General features: G+C 42.1%; 2 protein-coding genes across 2 annotated transcripts; both read left to right on the top strand.

Moving 5' to 3' along the window:
* Positions 1 to 7,027: 7,027 nt before the first annotated feature.
* Positions 7,028 to 9,098, top strand: MYF6 (myogenic factor 6). Its single transcript, XM_010975101.3, has 3 exons — positions 7,028 to 7,834; positions 8,120 to 8,210; positions 8,460 to 9,098. Exons 1-3 carry the CDS (start codon positions 7,316 to 7,318, stop codon positions 8,576 to 8,578), a joined length of 729 nt encoding a protein of 242 aa, XP_010973403.2. The 5' UTR covers positions 7,028 to 7,315; the 3' UTR covers positions 8,579 to 9,098.
* Positions 9,099 to 16,844: 7,746 nt separating this feature from the next.
* MYF5 (myogenic factor 5) lies at positions 16,845 to 19,640 on the top strand. The gene is made up of 3 exons (XM_010975100.3): positions 16,845 to 17,495; positions 18,343 to 18,418; positions 18,841 to 19,640. The coding sequence occupies exons 1-3, from the start codon at positions 16,995 to 16,997 to the stop codon at positions 19,029 to 19,031; spliced, it is 768 nt and encodes a 255-aa protein (XP_010973402.2). The 5' UTR covers positions 16,845 to 16,994; the 3' UTR covers positions 19,032 to 19,640.
* The last annotated feature ends 223 nt before the right edge of the window (positions 19,641 to 19,863 follow it).

Raw genomic sequence — 19,863 nt, forward strand, 5'->3', positions numbered from 1 at the left:
CAAGACTTGGACAGTATGGTCTCTACACGCCACTTTTACCGCATCTAAAATGTGCTAAACCACTCTATCTTTCTCTTTCCTTCCTACTGTATAGTTTTAAATAAACAGACCATGGGTTTCGAGCATTTGAATTTGAGCATCAGTTTTGTGACCTCTGGGACAGGCTGCCTGTACGTGGCACTGCACATGGAAAATACCATTGCATCATTATTTCCCAATGGGACAACACAGGTCCAAATTTCAGCCAACAGCTATCAACAGTGCTCTTTTGCCACTCTGCTAGAAAAACGGAAGTTATCCTACAGGTTGCCAGATAAACAATCAAAGGTCCTCTAAGTTAGTTTGCTCCTAGGTTTTTTTTTCCACTGAAGACTACTCTTCTATTGGTCACTGTAAGGAGGCTCAGAATAAGAAATTCTTTCTGATTATGCAAATCACTGCTATAGGAGCCAGAATTTCATTTATAAGCACAGGATCTTGGGCAAGTAGATTAATTTCTCATTGCTTGGCTTTACTCCCTCTTTAAAATGGAGAGAAATCATACTTGGTAAAACATTCTGAAGATGTAATAAAATCATTTATTTAAAGCATTTCAACGCAGGGCCTGCCACTTTTCTTTTTCCAGAATTGCATAATGGTTACAACTTCACAAAATAATATATATATAACTACTTTTTATTCTATACTCTAAAAGTACCAATTTTGGAACATTATTGTGTCAAACAGCTTAAATATCATGATAATTTATACTTACACACAAGAAAATAAAAAATAAATGATTTAGTAAAGAGAGTATACTTACACAGTGAAATTATATAGCATGGCTTTTCCAATCACAACATCTAGCCCAGATTTTGAAATCAGGGAAGATAAAACTTAACATGATAAACTGCTGTGTGACTAGTGGCACTTTAAACATGTAATTCCTGAATTTAAAAAGTAATAGATTATATAAAGTCTAAGCATTTTTAACTTTTGGTATGTTTCTTTCCTTTACTACCCTAAAAGCTAGCATGTATTATCTGAAGGCAAAAATGTCTAAGCTTCTGAAAAAGTGTGAAATGTGTGTGTGTCTGATTAAACAACTTTTTTTTTTTTTCTAAGCCGGTAGAAAAACTTTATGGAATGAATGTGTTTGTACAGTGGTGACTATTTGTCACAGTAGGCTCTGACATAGGCATTAAAGCACAAACTATTTTGGACAATATGTCATAACCAGCCAGTTGGAGGCCAGTAACAAAATACTTGGCTAACCATTCTATACTAGAGACATCTGTTTAGCTTAGCAAGCTAGTAACGCCAGACCCTACTATAATTTGGATCATCTGAATATCACAATTCATTTAGTTTTTAAAAGATAAACAACATTGAAAAATCATTCCATAGATCTTAGATATTTTAAACATTAGTTTAGCAGCGTGGAAAAATGTTCTTGTGATATTTTAACTGAAAAAGGCAATACATACATGATATTGTATTATATTCTTAAAATTATGTAATATAAAATTTATATTATGTAATAATACATTATATAAAATTTTGATTATAAGGAAACAAAAAAGCAAAGTACGACTTATTTAGGTGACACATAGATGCGTTTTCTTTTCTTCAATCAAAAGTTAAATAATATCAAATTGTATTGAGTGTTGACTATGTATGAAACACTGTATATTAAGTGTCTATTAACATTCTTTTAATCATTAAAACAACCCTCTAAGGTAATATTGTCTCCATTTTATGGACAAGTTAATTGAGACTTAGAAAGTTTACATAATTTATCCCAGGTCAAATATTAGCAAGTGGCAGAGTTGAGCCTAGAACTTAGATCTAACGTCAAACCCCACATTTGTAATCACTATAATTATTTTTAAAGAGAAAAGTCTATTTTATATATCCTGCACTCTGTTCATTGCCCTATTTGTGAATAGATACTTGTAAGCATCCATCCTGTTTTTCTGGGAATCAGGGTGACCAACTTGTTCTGATTTGCCCAGAAATTTCCCAGTTTTAGTGCTGAAAGTTGGATCCACCGGGTCCTTGTCCTAAGCAAACCTTTGCCAGCTGGTGACCCACCCGGAAGGAAGGAATATTTAACCTGAAAACATTCAAATGGCTCACAAACTTTGCTCTCAAATTCGTAAGTCTGAATGAAAACAGGGAGAACGCAGAATTTTAAAAAGAACTTCATTTCTTAAGCACCAAGGAAAGAGTGTTTCTCAGATCATTTATTGTCTCTTTCCCTGGAAATTATGCCTTCGGGATAAATGAGTGACAGCCTCTTTCAGTAGCACTTTGTGTCTAGGACACAAACTAACCACAGATTTTTGTGGAAGTTGTGTTCTGTTCCCAAATGGAAGGGAATTGGGGGGGGGGCAGGTAGCAAAAAATAAAAATACATATTTCTTGAAAAATCTGAAGAGCAGCCTGTCTGGCTCCTCCCCTGCTTGTCTGAAACATATTTCTTCAGAGCTGTTTTAAAAAGGCAGCTGCACCGCAGTTCCTCTAGTCCAGATCCAGCCCCATTTCTCTGCACAATTTCTGACCACCACTGTCTGGAAACTGCAGAGGATTCACCTTTAAAATCTTTCCTATTCCTCTGCGTGGTTTGTGCCCCTCCCCCACATCCTCTGAAGTGACTCGAATGTTCTGTCAGTCTAAGTGCAAACTATTTTTACCACGATGTTCGGGAATCTCTGGGCACACACTGTCTGCAGATTAGGTAAATTACAGGTGCCCGGGTTCATGTTACTCAGTTAGCAGCTACAAGTTTGAAGCATTAATCTGCCTCTTCTGAATTTTCCCTTTCAGTCAGCGGGCTCTTCCTTCATCCTCTATTCTTCAGGGCTGCTGCCTGGCCTTGCTAATTGGTCCTTTTTCTCCCTGCAGACTGGATTCAGTTCTGTTCATTCTTTTTCTCCCCTTCCTGTCCTCCTCCTCAACCCCCATTTCCTTTTACCCCTTTTTCTCTCTTCTGTTTTTGACTGCTGAATATATATAATCATTTTCTGTCTAACCCTCAGTTCTACTTTCTCTGCTATAAATGAAACTGCTTTCTTTGAACCCAACTAGGTGACAGCATAGCCAAATTCCTTAGACAGAGCTCACCAAAATCTCTTTACCAGTTTCTGACTAACCCTCATCCATGTCTATGTCTTCCCTGAGCTTCCTCCTACTGTCACCTCCATCCCAATCCACGAGTTTGCTAAAAAGCTTCAACCCTCCTCCCTAGAAAGACCAACGCAACATCCCAGGAACTTCCCAAACCATCCTTCCTCAAGCTTCCTGTTCATGACAGACTCTTCATTGTCATACACTCATTAAAAACAAACAAACAAACAAAAAAAAACCCACATTCTTTTCCTTCAAAGTTTCTAGCTCAGGTAGTCATTTGTGCGATTTTTCAATTAGTCTCTGTCCCCAGTATGCTGGAAATTTGTTGAGGGCATAAATATATGAAACACTATTATTGGAGTCACTACTTTTAATATTTTCACTTCCTTTACACCATTAACACAAAAGAATCCGTAAATTTATCCTAAACATCTGTCCTAAGGTATTTCAATTAATTTGGTTATTTCAATCAGAGGTCTTAAGAACTGAGTAGGAGAAGGAGGGAAATTAAAATTTGTTGGGTGCATATTCTAGAACATGGACTCAACATATATTTTTCCATTGGCATATATTTTATGCTAACAACTAGCCTATGATGTATGTATTATATATGCCATTTGACCTCTTATAAAACTGAAGCTTGGAATGTATAATTAAGAATGGCTAGAACTTAGATTGTTGCTTACTCCAAAACTCTGTTTTTCTACCACCTACAACACCTTCCTGAAGGCTCATCGCTAAAATCTACCATTGACTGAGCTAATTGTAATTCTTTTCCTCCCACTCCTTTTCACAGAGAAGAAGAACTGGACATATTCAAGCTTTCGTGGAGATGATGGGAAGAAAATGCATCTACAAATAATTAAGCATGAAGTAAGAATAATGGGGTGGTAAACTATTTGAAAACTCTCAGTTCCATCACTAACTTAGTTTCACATTTTGTTATGAATGAACTCTAGACCCCTGATGTGATTTCTTGATACTTAATATTATTAGCCACTTATTACTTACTTTTCCATAATTGAAAAAAATATGTGTTTGAACTATTTAAAGCTTGGAGGATAAACCTGTTTTGACCACTTGTCAAGATCTCCGTTTCCCAATTTGTACTGAGAAATAATGTAATTGCAATTACAGGCATCTCGTATTTTGTAAACAGTTTGAGTTCCAAGAGCTCACTAGTTGGTTGTTTGGAATCATTGTGTATTTTCCCATTACCTAATCTAATAAAAAAATGGTTATTTCCCAAGCTGGCATTTCCTTTTCTTCTCTTCCCCTCCCTACCCTCCTCAAAAAAAACAACAACAAAAGAGGCAAAAATCTGTTTGAACAAGGTAAATAGCAACACCAATTTTCTTGGCCTGAGTTTTGGTGAGTGTTGTGAAAAGGGGCTTTGTAACTTAATAGGAAATGACAATTCAGTGGCGATGGCTGAATTCACACAGAGAAATGCCACCCTTGTCTGGGAGGATGCTCTCCCTCAGCATGCCAAAGCCTTTTCTACTTCTTTCTTGAATCATCTCTGTCTACATTTTAAACTCACTGTTTCTCCAGTGACAACATTTAAACAAGGGAAAAATAAAGGGGAAAGAGTACACTTTCATAGTCCTTAGCAGGTTCATAATGTACAGACTCATATCTACCCGGTACCTCTTAAAATCAATGGTGAGTCTAAGAATGGTATCACCTTAGATATTACTTGTCACCCACACAACAGAATTCCTGAGAAGTGGTATTCTTCTTATTTCAGTTTTTCTCTATATCTAATTCCAGTAATAAAAATACTTTACTATAGAGTATGCAACATTTTTAAAGTGATTTCACATTTTAAAAAACTTTATCATGACCTTTGAGAGTATGATGTCTCTGTCATTATACACTTTGTGGGTTAAACAACCGAGAATTTGAAAAATTAGGGTTGACTAAATTCTCACAGGCCCAAAACCTTCCACACCCCGATTCCAGTGCTTTTTCTCCAATTTTTTTTAACCCTTAGTCAATTTCATTCACCCTTCTAGATTCAGACTCCATAAGCAAAGAGATTATTTTTCACTGCTTTATTCTCGGCACTGAGGACACTATCTGGCACTTAGTAGGTACCCAAAAAATGTTGAATAAGTGAATTTCAGGTATTGTTTTCTTAATAATCTTGGCAATAATGCTATATATTTTTACTGGTTAAAAATGATTTTTCAAACTGTCTTCACATTATAAGGTGCAGCATAGAATGTGATTAAGAGCAGAGGATAATTTTCCATAACAGATGTTAGACTGTTCCCTGAGTTTTCAGAGCCTCCAAAATGCAGTCTTAATCACTGATATTAGCAACCAGGGAACTAGCAGAAATAGGAGAAAATGTCACAAAAGTATTGGCTGCTTATTAATCCCTGTGCCTCCTACTTTTCCAAAAACCTAAAAATGGTTCTCAAATTTGATAAGGAATTATTCAGCAGCACAATAAGCAAAACATAAAAACAGCTCAAAATGTCAAAACTTAGCACCCACCCCAAGTGTGTGGCTCAACAGAAAGAGACTATGAAGAACTAGCTTCTGGAGTAAGTGACTTGACTCAAAAAATGTAAGTAGGTCCTACACTGTCTGACCATCGAGTCCTTGCATTGTCCTCAGTCTATTCATTAAAAAATGAAGTCATACTTAACACAGCCTATAATTTGCACTGCTTGGGGCAGAATGAGATCTTATGTTTCCAACTAGTTTTTCAGGCACTGACCATAAAGGCCAAGACCAAAGCTGACGGTCACCCCAAAGGCAATTTATAGGTGGAAGGGGTCCTTCCAGTTCTCTGGGAGGGAAAGGAGAGGAAAGGAATGCCATTTTTTAAAGAGAAAAATACGTAAGTCTCTGCAACAGTTGTGCTTCATCTCCTTCATAAGAAACAATCTTAGCCTTGACAGAGCCTTCCTTATACTCTAAATAACTAATGTTCATCAAGCAGCTAATGTAAGTCTATATGCTTCACATGCATGGTATCATTTGATCAAATCCTCACAAAAAGGCAACCACTGTTATCTTGAAGAAACCAAGACCTAGTATTATTTATCACACATAAATAGAAATTAATTTAACTGGGACTTGAACAGACTTCTTTGGACTTTAGGGGCCCTGAGCTCCATCCTCCTCTTGTACTGCCTCCCCAGCACCATACTCGTGTGCACTGAACCACAGGCAAGCTGCCATTAAAAATGCTCTTTGTTTGTGTCTTGGTTGCTACCTTTCTCATCTGAATCCTATGAGCATACAGTGGCAGAACAGGAGCCGTAACGGAGGCACTTTGGAGTGCCACGCTGAACCCTGAAATACCCAACAGCTATAGTGTGAGCCTTGTTTCCCCTAAAACTCTTTTTAAAGAGAAGTTACTCCATGTACTGCATCCCCCATTCTCAGTCCCACCCCTTACCTTTTAGGTACTAACTGCTCCATCATGGAGGGGCACAGAATGCCGATCTTAGTTGCCACCCTCCAGAAAAAAAGATAGCCAAGGGAGGAATCTGAGCGCCCTCCAGCCACCCCTTCCAGCTCCCAAATAGTCCTGACAGCCTTAGTAGAAGAGAGGAAAGACATTTACCTTTTGCTATTGAGGCTGAAGCCTGAAAGTCATGTATAACCTTTGAAGGACTGTAATGGTTTTAATCACAGGAATAGCATCTTTTTGGTAGGCAGGAGAGAGAAAAGAGCTGAACCACTCTGTAAATATTAACCAAGCTATTTTGGAGCAATGGCTATTGCCTTTGAAATCTTTCATCATGGGTCTATACTTAGAATTCAGATAGCCTGGGGGAGGGGAATGGGGCAGTGTTAATCCCCAGTTGTTTTGAAGTTGTCCCGTAAGCAGGTTAGCATCTGAACTGTCGCAAATTGAAGTGTTCGATGCTTTGTATAAATTACAGGATTCTCTCTGTGTGTTTTGTTTTAACCTGCTCTGCGGATAGGTTGTCACATCATTCTAGGGGTGACACTTCTCAGTTTTCTTTCAAACTAGATATTCTAGAGAGCACTGGCTGTAATCACATTGAGAGACTGATGCTCCATGACAGCTAAAAGTTGGATTGAGTTTCAGGAGCTACTATATATAAAGCTGGGGCGACTTATGTCACCGCACTAATTAAATGCCATCTGGGTGGTTCCTCTGGGTTTTTGAGCCCATCACCCAGTTCAGACCGAGTCAGAGGCCAAGGAGGAGAACATGATGATGGACCTTTTTGAAACTGGCTCCTATTTCTTCTACTTGGACGGGGAAAATGTTACTCTGCAGCCGTTAGAAGTGGCAGAGGGCTCTCCTCTGTATCCAGGGAGTGATGGTACCCTATCCCCCTGCCAGGACCAAATGCCCCCGGAAGCTGGAAGTGACAGCAGCGGAGAGGAACACGTCCTGGCGCCCCCAGGCCTGCAGCCTCCCCACTGCCCTGGCCAATGTCTGATCTGGGCTTGCAAGACCTGCAAGAGAAAATCTGCCCCCACCGACCGGCGGAAAGCCGCCACCCTGCGCGAGAGGAGGCGGCTAAAGAAAATCAACGAGGCCTTCGAGGCCCTGAAGCGGCGGACTGTGGCCAACCCCAACCAGCGGCTGCCCAAGGTGGAGATTCTGCGGAGCGCCATCAACTACATAGAAAGGTTGCAGGACCTGCTGCACCGGCTGGATCAGCAGGACAAAATGCAGGAGCTAGGGGTGGACCCCTTCAGCTACAGACCCAAGCAAGAGAATGTAAGCCCAGATGCTGCCGCGGCCGGGGAATGCAGAAGCTGATTAGACGCCTTCCTTGGGGCCTTAACTTCCAGCTGCTCGATCTCCTTTCCCGTCCCCCTTGCTCGCCCGCCCCTCCCGCTCCCTAATGAACCCCCAGTGACCCGTGAACACGGGGTGCCCGCAACAGGCAGGAAATTCGTAACCGGCCTGAGGAAACAGGGAAGACACCCCCACAAAGGGCCCCCCACTTCACCCCCGGAACCTACGTTTCTTTCCTAATCTCCTGCCTTGGTTTTCCTCCAGCTTGAGGGTGCGGATTTCCTGCGCACCTGCAGCTCCCAGTGGCCAAGTGTTTCGGATCATTCCAGGGGGCTCGTGATAACTGCCAAGGAAGGTAAAGTGGAAGAAAGGGCACTGGGCTGAGCTGGAGAACATCCCGGGAGGGGGCTGGGGTGCTCAATGGGGATAGAAGGCGCTCGGAGACGAGCCAGAGCCGGGGACGCGCCCTGCGAGACGGGCGCTCCTTGCGCGCGGGGACGGGTCCTCCCGCGCTGAGTGGTCGGTCTCGCGCTGGGCGCGGAGTTGCCTGCCTCTTCCTATATTAGAGGCTATGTTTGTATGTGTGTGTGTTTTCTGCGCTCAGGAGGGTCAAGCATCGATTCGTCGGCCTCGAGTAGCCTTCGATGCCTTTCTTCCATCGTGGACAGCATATCTTCGGAGGAACACAAACTCCCCTGCGTGGAGGAGGTGGTGGAGAAGTAACTCCGAGCCGGTGCTTGGGAAGTTCTCCGCGCTGCAGGAAGATCCCACCCTGCCTCCTTCGCCTAATCCTTTAGATTAGGTCACATTACAGTAATATGTAGGAACCCAGACCCAGGAGTTTGGGAAAGGGAAGGAGACATTCACAAAGAAACTCTTCGGAAACTGTTGTGCACGCTCAGATGAAAAAGCCTTTCGGCTTTGGGCTTTTATTTTGGGAACCGCGAGTGGCTTAAATCTAGCAGCCTTACTCTGTTTTTGTTTGGTTGGTTTTATAATATATTTACTTTTATTATGGTGATCCTTTCGTGCCATGGTCAAAAGTTCATTCCTGTCTGAAGCAAAGTGGGAACGTCGCATCCAAGTGTTAGTGGTATTGAATGTATTTTTGTAAATAATCTTAGTACTTTCATTTTTTTATGTAAACCTAAGAAATATATTTTAAATGTGGAGTGACGTATTGTATATAAAAAGTGCGAGGATCCTAGTATTGTAATATTAAAAAAATAAGTTTCTATATGAATAAAATTGGTCCTAATTTGATTCAAACTGAAAAAAATATGCATGAGGGCATAAATAAAGGTGAGCCACCTTTTAATTTAGGCATCACCCAAGCCCATTTATTTGAGTGTTTACTTATGGGCTGATTTAAAGGGAGGAAAATGGGTTGTTTTCCTGTGTCTGAATTAAACTGTTCACTTTTCTGTCTCATGTAGCCCTCACATTGTGGTTAGAAGTGAAGACTATCCAGAAGGAATCTGTCCTTTTCCCTTTTCTCAGCATCCCTTTATCTTTCTGTTTTAATTTTCATATACCTGGAGAGCTGGGTGAGATTTACTTTCCCAAAGTTAACAACTGACTGTCCAAGCCAGTAAAATCTCATTGTTGCAAGAAATTACCACACAAAAACTCTGCTTATTTATCTTAAAAAAAAAAAAGAAAGAAAGAAAAGAAAAAAGCTTCAGCTAATTTAGCCCGAATTACTTTCCCTCTTCGACGTTCCAGGCCCAGCCCTTAGTGGGGTAGTATTCATCCACCTCGAGTACCCGGGGCTGCACTGGCCTCTGAGCCAGGTTTCTGGCCCCCTCCCTGGTTTTCTTGAACTAGACTGGAATATCCTCAAGGCCTCTTGTACTCTGGGTTTGTTTTCCAAATAGAAAGATAAAAGAAAGGGACGATCTGTCTCACGGGGTGAGACAGGCATCTCTGGAGGGAAGGTCGCTTCAAGAGAGGGAAGGGTTAAAAGACTGAGGGCAAAAGACAGTAACAACACACATGAAACCTCTTAGTTGGACCAAACAGTAAAGCCCCAGAGAGGCTCGAAGCCCCGGGAGCTCCTCGCGGTGAGGATTTTACAACGTGTGCCAGGTTTGTTTATCCTGTAACCTCAGGAAGAAAAGACCACCAAGAATCGCAGTGGGAAGTGCAGCAGAGGAGAGGGGCAAGCCATTTCTCTGGAATTGCTACTTCTCTCTTACATTCTGTAAACCGCACCTTCACAACACCCACCCCCCCATCCTCAACTGCTTCCTGCCCTCTTTTTCCTGACAGCTAGTCCTCAGTTCAGAAAAGTGAAAATCAAATCTAATTCAGCATTTCCCAGCCCAATCTTGCTTCCCAATGGGGCAGTCTGGACCTTGCTGCCCCCACGGACGGCGCCCCCTGCAGGCGTGGAGCAGTATCTGGTCCCTTTACCATTTCCAAAGGCCTCTTCCGGGGGATCATAGTTACTCAATTTTCTAAGCATGTGGATAATTCCAGTTTCTCCTAAAATACTCTTAAAATGCAGAAAGCTTCATAGAGGAAACTGACATTGACATACAACCTCCCTCAAAAGTATAAGAGAAGCAGGTGGGAGTGTCAGTGGATGCAAACTGCTTAACCTCTGTGATGCTAACTGGATTGAATCCAGGTTGCTACCACTTAAATGTGGGGCTATCGCTGTCCCTCTTTTCGTCCTGTTTCCTCATTTACAAAATAAAGGGGATGACGATCAGAGTGCTTAACTCCTGTGAATGTGAAGAGTCACTGAGATAAATGCTTAACCAAAACAGGTCACAAAATAAACACTAAATGTCATCGGCTGTTTTTCTTTTTCATTAGTGAATCTAAATTGACCATCAAGAGTCTTTTCTTTTACCAAAAGCCACAGTTCCTTCAGACTTGGTTTTCTAGCTTTTTTTGTGGGCTCTGGCTGGGAAAGTATTAATAACGATGAGAGACGAGCAGCAATATGAGTGAGTCATTCTTAACACTTTACCTACTAACTCATATAATCCTACATAGACCTGTGAGAGAGGTCCCCTTGTTACTTATGAGAAAAGGATCCTTTGGAACAGAAAGATTCTTGCATTTTTAAGTATAGAGGGAAGACTTGGAGCCAAGTCAACATCAATGGCTTCAAGCTTGCTCTCTGAATTGCTTACATGCATCCTGAAAGAGAAAACTTGGGAAGTAAGTAACATTTGTGGTTTGCAGAATAACTTAGCTTTCTTTGACAACTGTTTCTCAAAAGCTCTTTCTCAAGAGTGATTAGCCAGTAAACTCCAAATTATAACAGTCGTTTAATTAAAAGGTAAGTGGTAAAGCATTTCCAATGATCCAATCAGAACACGTGTGAATTAAAATGTCTCGATGGTGTGCAGACCCATTAATTATGCTTATACATATTTATATTTTTTCTGAGACTCAATAATGATTTTCCCTAAGATGTGTATATATATATGTGTATGTGTGTGTGTGTATATATATATATATATACACACACACACATTCACCTGTATTTTCAAAAATCAGATTCATGCCACAACTGAAATCAGATATCACAACTGACCTTTACTTCATAATTGCACATGTATCTATAATAAGATTTGTGTTATAAACTGCTCAGCAGCAGAATACTTTTATCAATTCATGGATTTTACTTGCTGATAGATTTTATTCAGTCTTTGCAAACCAAATCCTCTCTATCTCTTTTAGCTGAGTAACTTGAGAAATTGTTTGGAGTAAGTTTGCCTATAGAAGACTCTTCATTAAATAGAGCAAATATTTCCCGAAGACTTCATGTGAACTTCTCTGCTGTAGCTGACATGTTAGGCTTCCCAATGAAATCCTTGGTGTGTTTGCAATTAAAATGTTTTTATTTGATACTGATGATGATAATCTTGACTAAGGCTAAAGCCAAAACAAACAGGGCTGCGGAAGCAGAAAATCAAGATGTTAATGACTTGGTAAAGATAAGCAATTTGACATTTAAACTGAGCCTCTTTCCAGAGGCAGGCATAAAGTTATCAAATATAAAATAACATGTGACTTTCTTTTATGTTACTATAGAAGTAATTTGTAGATTGTCAAATGTCAGCTTTCTCAAACCAACGTTAATCATCACACCTGGATCACTGAGTTTCAAGCATGGACATAGTGGAAATCCACTTATGTCTACCAGACTCATTTTTTTTTCAGACTCTTTTATGTGTTTTGGGGTTAGAGGTGTAGTGCTGAAATTCAGTGTTCCTAACCACTCTTGAGACTGGTAGAGAAGTCTTGGGTTGCTAAAGTGACCTCTGTCCTTATTAAAACTTTTTTTTACTCAAAGATAGACTTTTTCTCATCTGTGCTTTTCTCTTAATAATATTTCATCCCATTTATTCATTTCAAGACTTCTTCCTCCCAACAACACCATATCTGGAAAAAAATTTTTTAAACATTTTAAACTTTCAAAATGTCTCATTGAATGTCCTAATTAAATGCATTGGTATAGGAAACTATATTCAATATTTTGTAATAACCTTTAATGAAAAAGAATATGAAAATGAATATATGTATGTATACACATGACCGGGACATTGAGCTGTACACCAGAAATTGACACATTGGACCTCACTGTACACCAATAAAAAAATGCATTGGTAACTTAGCCATAATATGGTATTTCCTCAAAGAACCAAGCCATGAAGATATTTGCCCAACGGGCCCCTCCACTCACTCCCTTAAAGTCAAAAGCAGTGTTAGAAAAGGTAAGCCTCCTTCACAGACGTTTCATTCTGAAACAGCCATTTTTGCAAGCCAGTTCAGAGGCAGCCTGGGAGATGGAATGCCTACGCCGAGTGCTGGAACAAAGATAATGCTTCAAGGACTGGCTACTTTCTCTACTCTCAAGGCTGCTAAAGGTCCTTACTTAGGCCTTTGATCTCTCCTGGGAGTCTTCGAATTCAAGCAGAGGCCAATGTCTTCCTCAGCTGTCTTCTCCACAAATTCTTCCAGCAGCTTTGGCAGGTACTAATGTGTTTACTTAGGTGTGCCTGGTTCCCAGAGCTAATAGCAGTTTGAAATTATTGAGCACATTGTCAAGTCAAATATAATAAGCAAAAATTTCAAGAACAATCCCAGGAATTGATAAGAGTCTCAGGTAGGGGCAGAAGTGAACTGAAATGAACTTATCTGCCTAAATATATTTGGTTTCTCTTGTTAAGAGAAGCCTGGAGAATTTTCAGTAAGGCAGAATTCCTAGAGTGGGCCAACTTCACTAGAAAAGGAAGCTCTGAGCATCATTTTGCTGGTGGGGTCTGTCCATCAACACTAGGATTGTTGCCAAACTGCTTGAACTAAAATAGATTCTTTTAAAAATAAAAAAAGGCTGATGATTACTTAAAGGCCTTTGCCATTAGAACCTGCTTATAAGTCTAAATTGTAAGAAAATTAAGCATGTGTTTATTATTCTTCAGAATGTAAAATGAAAAATGTAAAAAAAATTAAAAACACTATCGTAATCTATTCCACCAGAACCTTAGTGGCCATTCATTTATAACACCCAGCTAGGCTGACCTTTCTTCCCCTGATCTGCCTACTGCGACGCTTTCTTACCACACTCTCATTGTTGGAATATCATTTCTAACAACCTGTTTACATATTAAACAATTGTGTTTTCTCTGCATGGAAGAAACCCACTTCTCTGAAAAAACAGTGGAAAACAGATTGTATTTTCATTCTTTCCTAAGAGGAACAAAAGCCACCCGTCTGATTTTGACTAAAAGAGGCCACCCAGACAAACACTGTAAAAGACCTTTTTTAAAAAGTGAATTTTAAGTTTTTTCATACTTCCCTGTTCAATCCTCCCACTCAAAAATTTTTTCTTCTCTGTCTCAATCACTTAGGTCCCCATTTTCCCTTCGTACGGTGTCTCCTGGGAAAAGAGCAGGGGAAATCTATCCTGAATTCGGGGAGCCCAGACATCTCTGAGGCGCTGGCTTCCTTCTTTGTCTCCTGCCTCCCATTTTTTTTTTACCTCTTTCTCCTCTCACCCCTGTCAGGAGTTTAAAAGTGTCATCTCGTTTTTTAACTTTGGTGCTCTGAGATCCTATTTTCAGCACTTGGGTCCCAAGGGTCCTCAACCCTGGACCTCGTTCCCCACCCCGTGCAAGTCCCATTAAGCCCCCGGGTGCTTGTGTTTTCTTGGCTTCTTTAGTTCCACTCGCCCGCGGCTCTCCGCTAAATTTGTTTTGCGATCACCTTACCAAAGACAGCCCCAACCTCCGAGAGCTACCGTTCCGGACAGAGCTCCCTGAGTGACAGCGTCTTCCCCGCCCGGAGCCGAGGCGAAGCTTCGGGGACCGCGTTTGCGAGTTTCGGCCCTGGAGCGCTAACGACGCGCACTGAGCCCGAATCGACTGAAGAAGAAAACGAACACAATTCACGCCAGGAGCGCAAACTCTCCAGAAGGGGATGCCTACCTTCCAGTTTTCTGGGACCTGGGGCAACTGACTGACCCTTTGCGCTTCGATTGCCTTCTCTCTTTTAAAAAAAAAATATATTATTTGCTTATCTTTTGTTGCTGTTGTTTTAGCGGGGGGAATTCATTAGGCTTACTTATTTTACTTACTCATTTTAACGGAGGTACTGGGGATTGAACCCAGGACCTCGTCCATGCTAAGCACACACTCCACCACTGAGCTATACCCTCCCCCCATTACCTTCTTTTAATTATAGGTCCAGTTACAGTTGCCAGAGAATTGTTAGAAGCCAAAGTCGTAAATGAGTGAATTCACAGAAGGAGTTGAGAACAGTGCTGGGCAAGTAGAAAACTCATTTTAATTGTTTGCTACAAATATCCCATGCTGAGCAGTTGGGGGAAAAGGCACATTAGGTGCCTGGTGGAAAGAAAGCAGCTGAAAGGCAAGCAGAAGCATAGCCTCTGTCCTCCACTTCAGCTTGAAGGAGCAAATTTATCTGTGCCCAAATCTGAAGTCTGCATACAACTCTGTTTCAGCTTTGGCCAGCGTGTAAACATCTGAATTCCACAGCCAAAGAAAGTGGTACTACTGCTGTTGACCAGAACCTGTGGGACTTGGCTGAGAATTCCTAGATGGGAATGTCTACCCACTACTGTGTTTCAGAGGTAGCAGTGTGTAGGCTTCGGAATGTTTCCATCTGCCTGTGTGGGTCCTTTAGGAACTCAATTCTTTTATCTGGTGTAGTCCTGGGAAAGTATTCATTTCAAAGGCATCCACTTGTTAATAAGGTGCAGATGAATTTCCCACTGGCCAATTAAGCAGCCCACTGGTATGAAAGGGAGCCTGATTTTCGAGGGATGTGTGGTGATGGTGGTGGTGGTAGTGTCTTTGCCTGAGGGATGACAGAACTTGGGAGAGGGGACAATGATAAGCATATCTGTAGCAAACCCTAGTGACTGACACTCTCCCATCACTGGTTTCTGGAGCCTTCACTTTGGAAAGCAGATTTCACCCTGAAAGAGTTAATATTTCTCTGGCCTCTGCAAATCAGAGATCTACCTGCCAGGGTTGCTTTCCGAAAATAATTGTAGGAAAAACTAACAGAAAAGAAAGCTCCCTTAGGCTCCAGTAAGTTCTGAGTCACAGCAGTTCCCAGACTGTGTGACAGAAGATCGAGGTGAGAACTCTCCCTCCTCTTTCAATGCAGCTGGAAGCACTAGTCCGAAACTCCACATTACTTAGGTCTATTTGTGTAAACGTGAAGTAACAGCTTTTCCTACATGTAAACAGCAAGCCTCCTCCATCCCCCGCCTCCTAGTGATTTGGTAGTGGGTTAAGTAAGGGTGGAGGAGGATTGACAAAAGCTGATTAATAGGTTCATTGTCACTTAAATGGCAGCCCTCCCCTCTCGCCTTCTAGCCACCAAAGTTTAAAGACCCCGCTGTGATCGCCTTTGTGGAAGGCTTTAGTTGCCCAAGTGTGTGAAGTTACTCGGGTTGGAGGAGTTGGAAATTTTACACGAGCCGACAAGAACTGCTGTGTCGGCAGCTGGGACGCATCTGTAACGGTGTTAGTTTGCCTGAAAGCAGAAAATTAGCGACCCCAAAGCCCAGCTTGGCTGTTTAGTCTGTCGAGATGACAGGGCAGAGCAGAAAGAGAAGGAGCGAGGAGCCGTACCCCTGGAACGGGAGTTCGCCATCTAAAGCTGGGTTTCTTAGGATACAAATCTTACAGACGCAGTCAGTACAGACCCTCCACTTTCTCAGGGCCCATCAAAGGTCTAGTGCAAAGGGACAGGCGCTCAGTAAACCCAAGCAGAAGCAGGAAAGAGAGGGAGGAATGTTCCTGGTCACCTGGCCCTCCTGTGCCCACGCCTTGTGGGTGTACAAAGAGAACTCAGAGCAAGCTCGGTCTTGGGGAAAAGGAACCTCCCTGCTTACCCCCAATAACATAGAGCCTACAAAATGGCAATCTGATGAGAACAAAATCGATTTTTTAAAAAATTTACATATACTCCATTAGTGAAAGTGCCACTTCAAGTTTTTAGCAACCGTTAATCTGGCCCACTGGCTGAAAAAGTTCCTGACATAATTAAAGTTCACAAAAAAGAGAAACACGTAAAAATAAAGAGACCCCTCATGTCCCGGATTGGGAAGGCAGGGCAGCTTTTGGTGTCAGCTGAAATTGGGGAGTTGTATTTATTAATTATCTTTTTTAATGTGAGAACAACTGTAAAAAGTTGGAGTTCTTTCTTTGCTTTTGTCTGAGACACTCTTTAAGCGTCCCTAGGTTTGGGTAATCTAGAGAGCGCTGGTAAGCGGGTTGGGGAGCCATCACCCCCGCCCCAGCAGAAATGCAGTAAAACCATTAGCGTCAAAAGGGGCAGTAAACAGCAAATTGTCTCTAGAGGAAAGGCGGAGATTTGCCCAGACAACCTCGGGGGGGTTGCAGTGGGATATGCTAATAGTGCCGGGCCACTGGGGCTGGCCTCCCTCCCCCAAGAATATATAAAGAGCCCCAACCCCAGCGCGGCCGACCCAGGCCGCCAGGCGTCTGCCCTTGCTAATTACCGGAGCAACCGACCTGGGAGCTCCGCCCGGGGTTTGCCTGCCCGCAGCGGCGCCAGGCTCCGGTTTCTCCCCTATCTATCTCGCTGCTGTCCAGGTGCACCGGCTGTCCCTCCACAGAAGATGGACATGATGGACGGCTGCCAGTTCTCGCCTTCTGAGTACTTCTACGACGGCTCCTGCATCCCGTCCCCTGAGGGCGAGTTCGGGGACGAGTTTGAGCCGCGAGTGGCTGCCTTCGGGGCGCACAAAGCAGACTTGCAAGGCTCAGACGAGGATGAGCACGTGAGAGCACCTATGGGCCACCACCAGGCCGGCCACTGCCTCATGTGGGCCTGCAAAGCATGCAAGAGGAAGTCCACCACCATGGATCGGCGGAAGGCGGCCACCATGCGCGAGCGAAGACGCCTGAAGAAGGTCAACCAGGCTTTCGAGACGCTCAAGAGATGCACCACGACCAACCCCAACCAGAGGCTGCCCAAGGTGGAGATCCTCAGGAATGCCATCCGCTACATTGAGAGCCTGCAGGAGCTGTTGAGGGAGCAGGTGGAAAACTATTACAGCCTGCCGGGGCAGAGCTGCTCCGAGCCCACGAGCCCCACCTCCAGCTGCTCTGATGGCATGGTAAGAGATACTCTGTACCTAGTGGGCCCTCCAAAGTTTTTCCAAAAATCTTTACATCTCATTTAAGCCGGGTATAGCAACCAAATATTCAGTGGTTATTGACGAATAGTTAGGTGTGTGAGGGAGGGAGGCAGTTGCGGTAAAAGACAGGTGCCACGTTTAGACAGATGCCAGGAACAAAGCTGCTGAATAGGCTTTAATTTGACTTCCGACCAAGTTCTAGGTGTACACTGTAGGAGGGGGTTGTCATATGAGATAGGTGGCTATGAATGATCAATGAGATGTTTTCTCCATTAATCAGTTTACTTCCAATATATACCACCAGTGGACCCTGTAATACACTAACATCCACAGGCAACTGTCTGAGGCTCCCACTGTCCCACAGTTTGTAGTTTAATGAAGAAATGTAAAGAAATACCCGCATGGCCCCAGTCAGTCCCTGTTCTGCTGAGGCCTGGCTGGAAGATGTTGATGCATTCTTTTCAGAGAGCGTTTGCTTCAACGCTGCCAGGTTTTAATGTGTTTTTGCCCTGGGAAAGTGTTCTCTCTCTGAATTAGTGTGGCTTCCTTCTACTCCAATCCATTTTGCATGGTTAACCCAATGCACATTGCTGCTGAACTCCACCCCCCTCTTCCTTTTGCTGCTCTCTCCTCTTCTCCAAGCGCAGAGATTGACCTCAGTGCCCTTGCAATTTGGTGAGGGCTAGCCCTTCCTAAATCAAGCAATGAGGGTGATTGAGAGTGGCCAATTTACAGAACTCATGGGTAAAAACTGCCTTACCCTAAGTCAGGGCATCTTTGGCCAAGACCTTAACACAAACATCTTCTTTTGTGTCTTTGATTATAGCCCGAATGTAACAGCCCTATCTGGTCCAGAAAGAGCAGCAGTTTTGACAGCGTCTACTGTCCTGATGTACCAAATGGTAAGAATTGATGACTTCAGAGGAGTTTAAAGACTAGTTCAGCTTCACAATTCAGCCTATCAAAGCAGGGTCTATTCTCTCAGGCAGTATCAGGAAGAGAATAGAAGTGATGGTTTTTATGGGGAGATTTTGGCAGAGCAAAATAAACACATATCTTCTGCTCAAAATTCCCTAACGGATACACCCATGCACACACACTAACATAACTGCTTTTGCTAGAAACATTACCAGGGTGTTTCTCCACTCCCCACCTTCATCCTCATGAACTGCTACATACTTGTTGCAAATTTCTGTATCAGGCTTTCTGTGACCACCTGACCTCTGGGTTTCAAAGATGCTGACCTACAATTTTAAGGGGCAACATAAGCAAGTCAATCTATTGGGGGATTTTTTTTTTAATGGCTTTCTCCTTGTATCCTTAGTATATGCCACAGATAAAAGCTCCTTATCCAGCTTGGATTGCTTATCCAGCATAGTGGATCGGATCACCAACTCAGAGCAACCTGGATTGCCTCTCCAGGACCCGGCCTCTCTCTCCCCAGTTGCCAGCACCGATTCTCAGCCTGCAACTCCAGGGGCTTCTAGTTCCAGGCTCATCTATCATGTGCTATGAACTAAAAATCTAGCCTAGATGAGTTCCACCAGGAGGGCCTATGACACAGGAGGAAGAAGGCCGCAAGAGTCCAAAAGCAAGACAACCTGTACATAAGCATTTCCTCTCAATTGTAAATTTGTAAATATTATCTTGCCACTTTATAAGAAAGTGTATTTAACTAAAAAGTCACTATTGCAATTAATACTTTATTTCTTTTCTTCTTTGTTTCTTTTGTCTTTGCTTTAGATATGTAGTCCCAATAGTATTTCTTATAGGGGGCAATTCATCACAGGTAGCTTGTTGCAATACTTAACTTATATTTTTTATAAATATTGCTTATCAAAATATTATCTCTGATGTTTAAATCCTTATATTTTCTCTAAAACATTAGAACAGCTGGAAATCAGTTATAGGGAGTTTAAATACAGTTAATGTTTGCTTTTCTCTTTAATCCTTTGGTTATATTGTGTTAAATAAAACTATAACAATACTGCCTAATGGTATATATTTTGATTTTTTCCTATAAAAATGCATCTTTTTAATGTAAGCACAAAATAGTACTTTGTGGATGATTTCAAGATACAAGAGATTTTGGAAATTCCGCCATAAATAAAATTGTTTCAATGAAGAAATATTTTGGTTTATGATTTTGTGAAAGAACCCTCAATAGAATCGACAGTCATTGATACGGAATCTTTAGGATGGAGCTGCAAATACTGAAACAGTTGGTTTTATAGATGAATCTGAATATTTATCATTTCATGGACTCAGTTTAGGTCCTGTTGGTGTCACAGATGAAAATACCATATTTCTATTTTGAGTATATTTCAAGGGAGCCTGTTAACTACAA

This window comes from Camelus dromedarius, chromosome 11 (assembly GCF_036321535.1).
Source record: "Camelus dromedarius isolate mCamDro1 chromosome 11, mCamDro1.pat, whole genome shotgun sequence".
Lineage (NCBI taxonomy): Eukaryota > Metazoa > Chordata > Mammalia > Artiodactyla > Camelidae > Camelus > Camelus dromedarius.

What these genes read in the sequence shown, in the direction of transcription:
- MYF5 (XM_010975100.3), top strand. Translation starts at nt 16,995, where the DNA reads ATGGACATGATGGACGGCTGCCAGTTCTCGCCTTCTGAGTACTTCTAC. An exon ending in CCAGCTGCTCTGATGGCATG is followed by an intron (nt 17,496 to 18,342) that starts GTAAGAGATACT and finishes CTTTGATTATAG; the next exon opens with CCCGAATGTAACAGCCCTAT. An exon ending in CTGTCCTGATGTACCAAATG is followed by an intron (nt 18,419 to 18,840) that starts GTAAGAATTGAT and finishes TTGTATCCTTAG; the next exon opens with TATATGCCACAGATAAAAGC.
- MYF6 (XM_010975101.3), top strand. Translation starts at nt 7,316, where the DNA reads ATGATGATGGACCTTTTTGAAACTGGCTCCTATTTCTTCTACTTGGAC. An exon ending in ACAGACCCAAGCAAGAGAAT is followed by an intron (nt 7,835 to 8,119) that starts GTAAGCCCAGAT and finishes GTTTTCCTCCAG; the next exon opens with CTTGAGGGTGCGGATTTCCT. An exon ending in CGTGATAACTGCCAAGGAAG is followed by an intron (nt 8,211 to 8,459) that starts GTAAAGTGGAAG and finishes TTCTGCGCTCAG; the next exon opens with GAGGGTCAAGCATCGATTCG.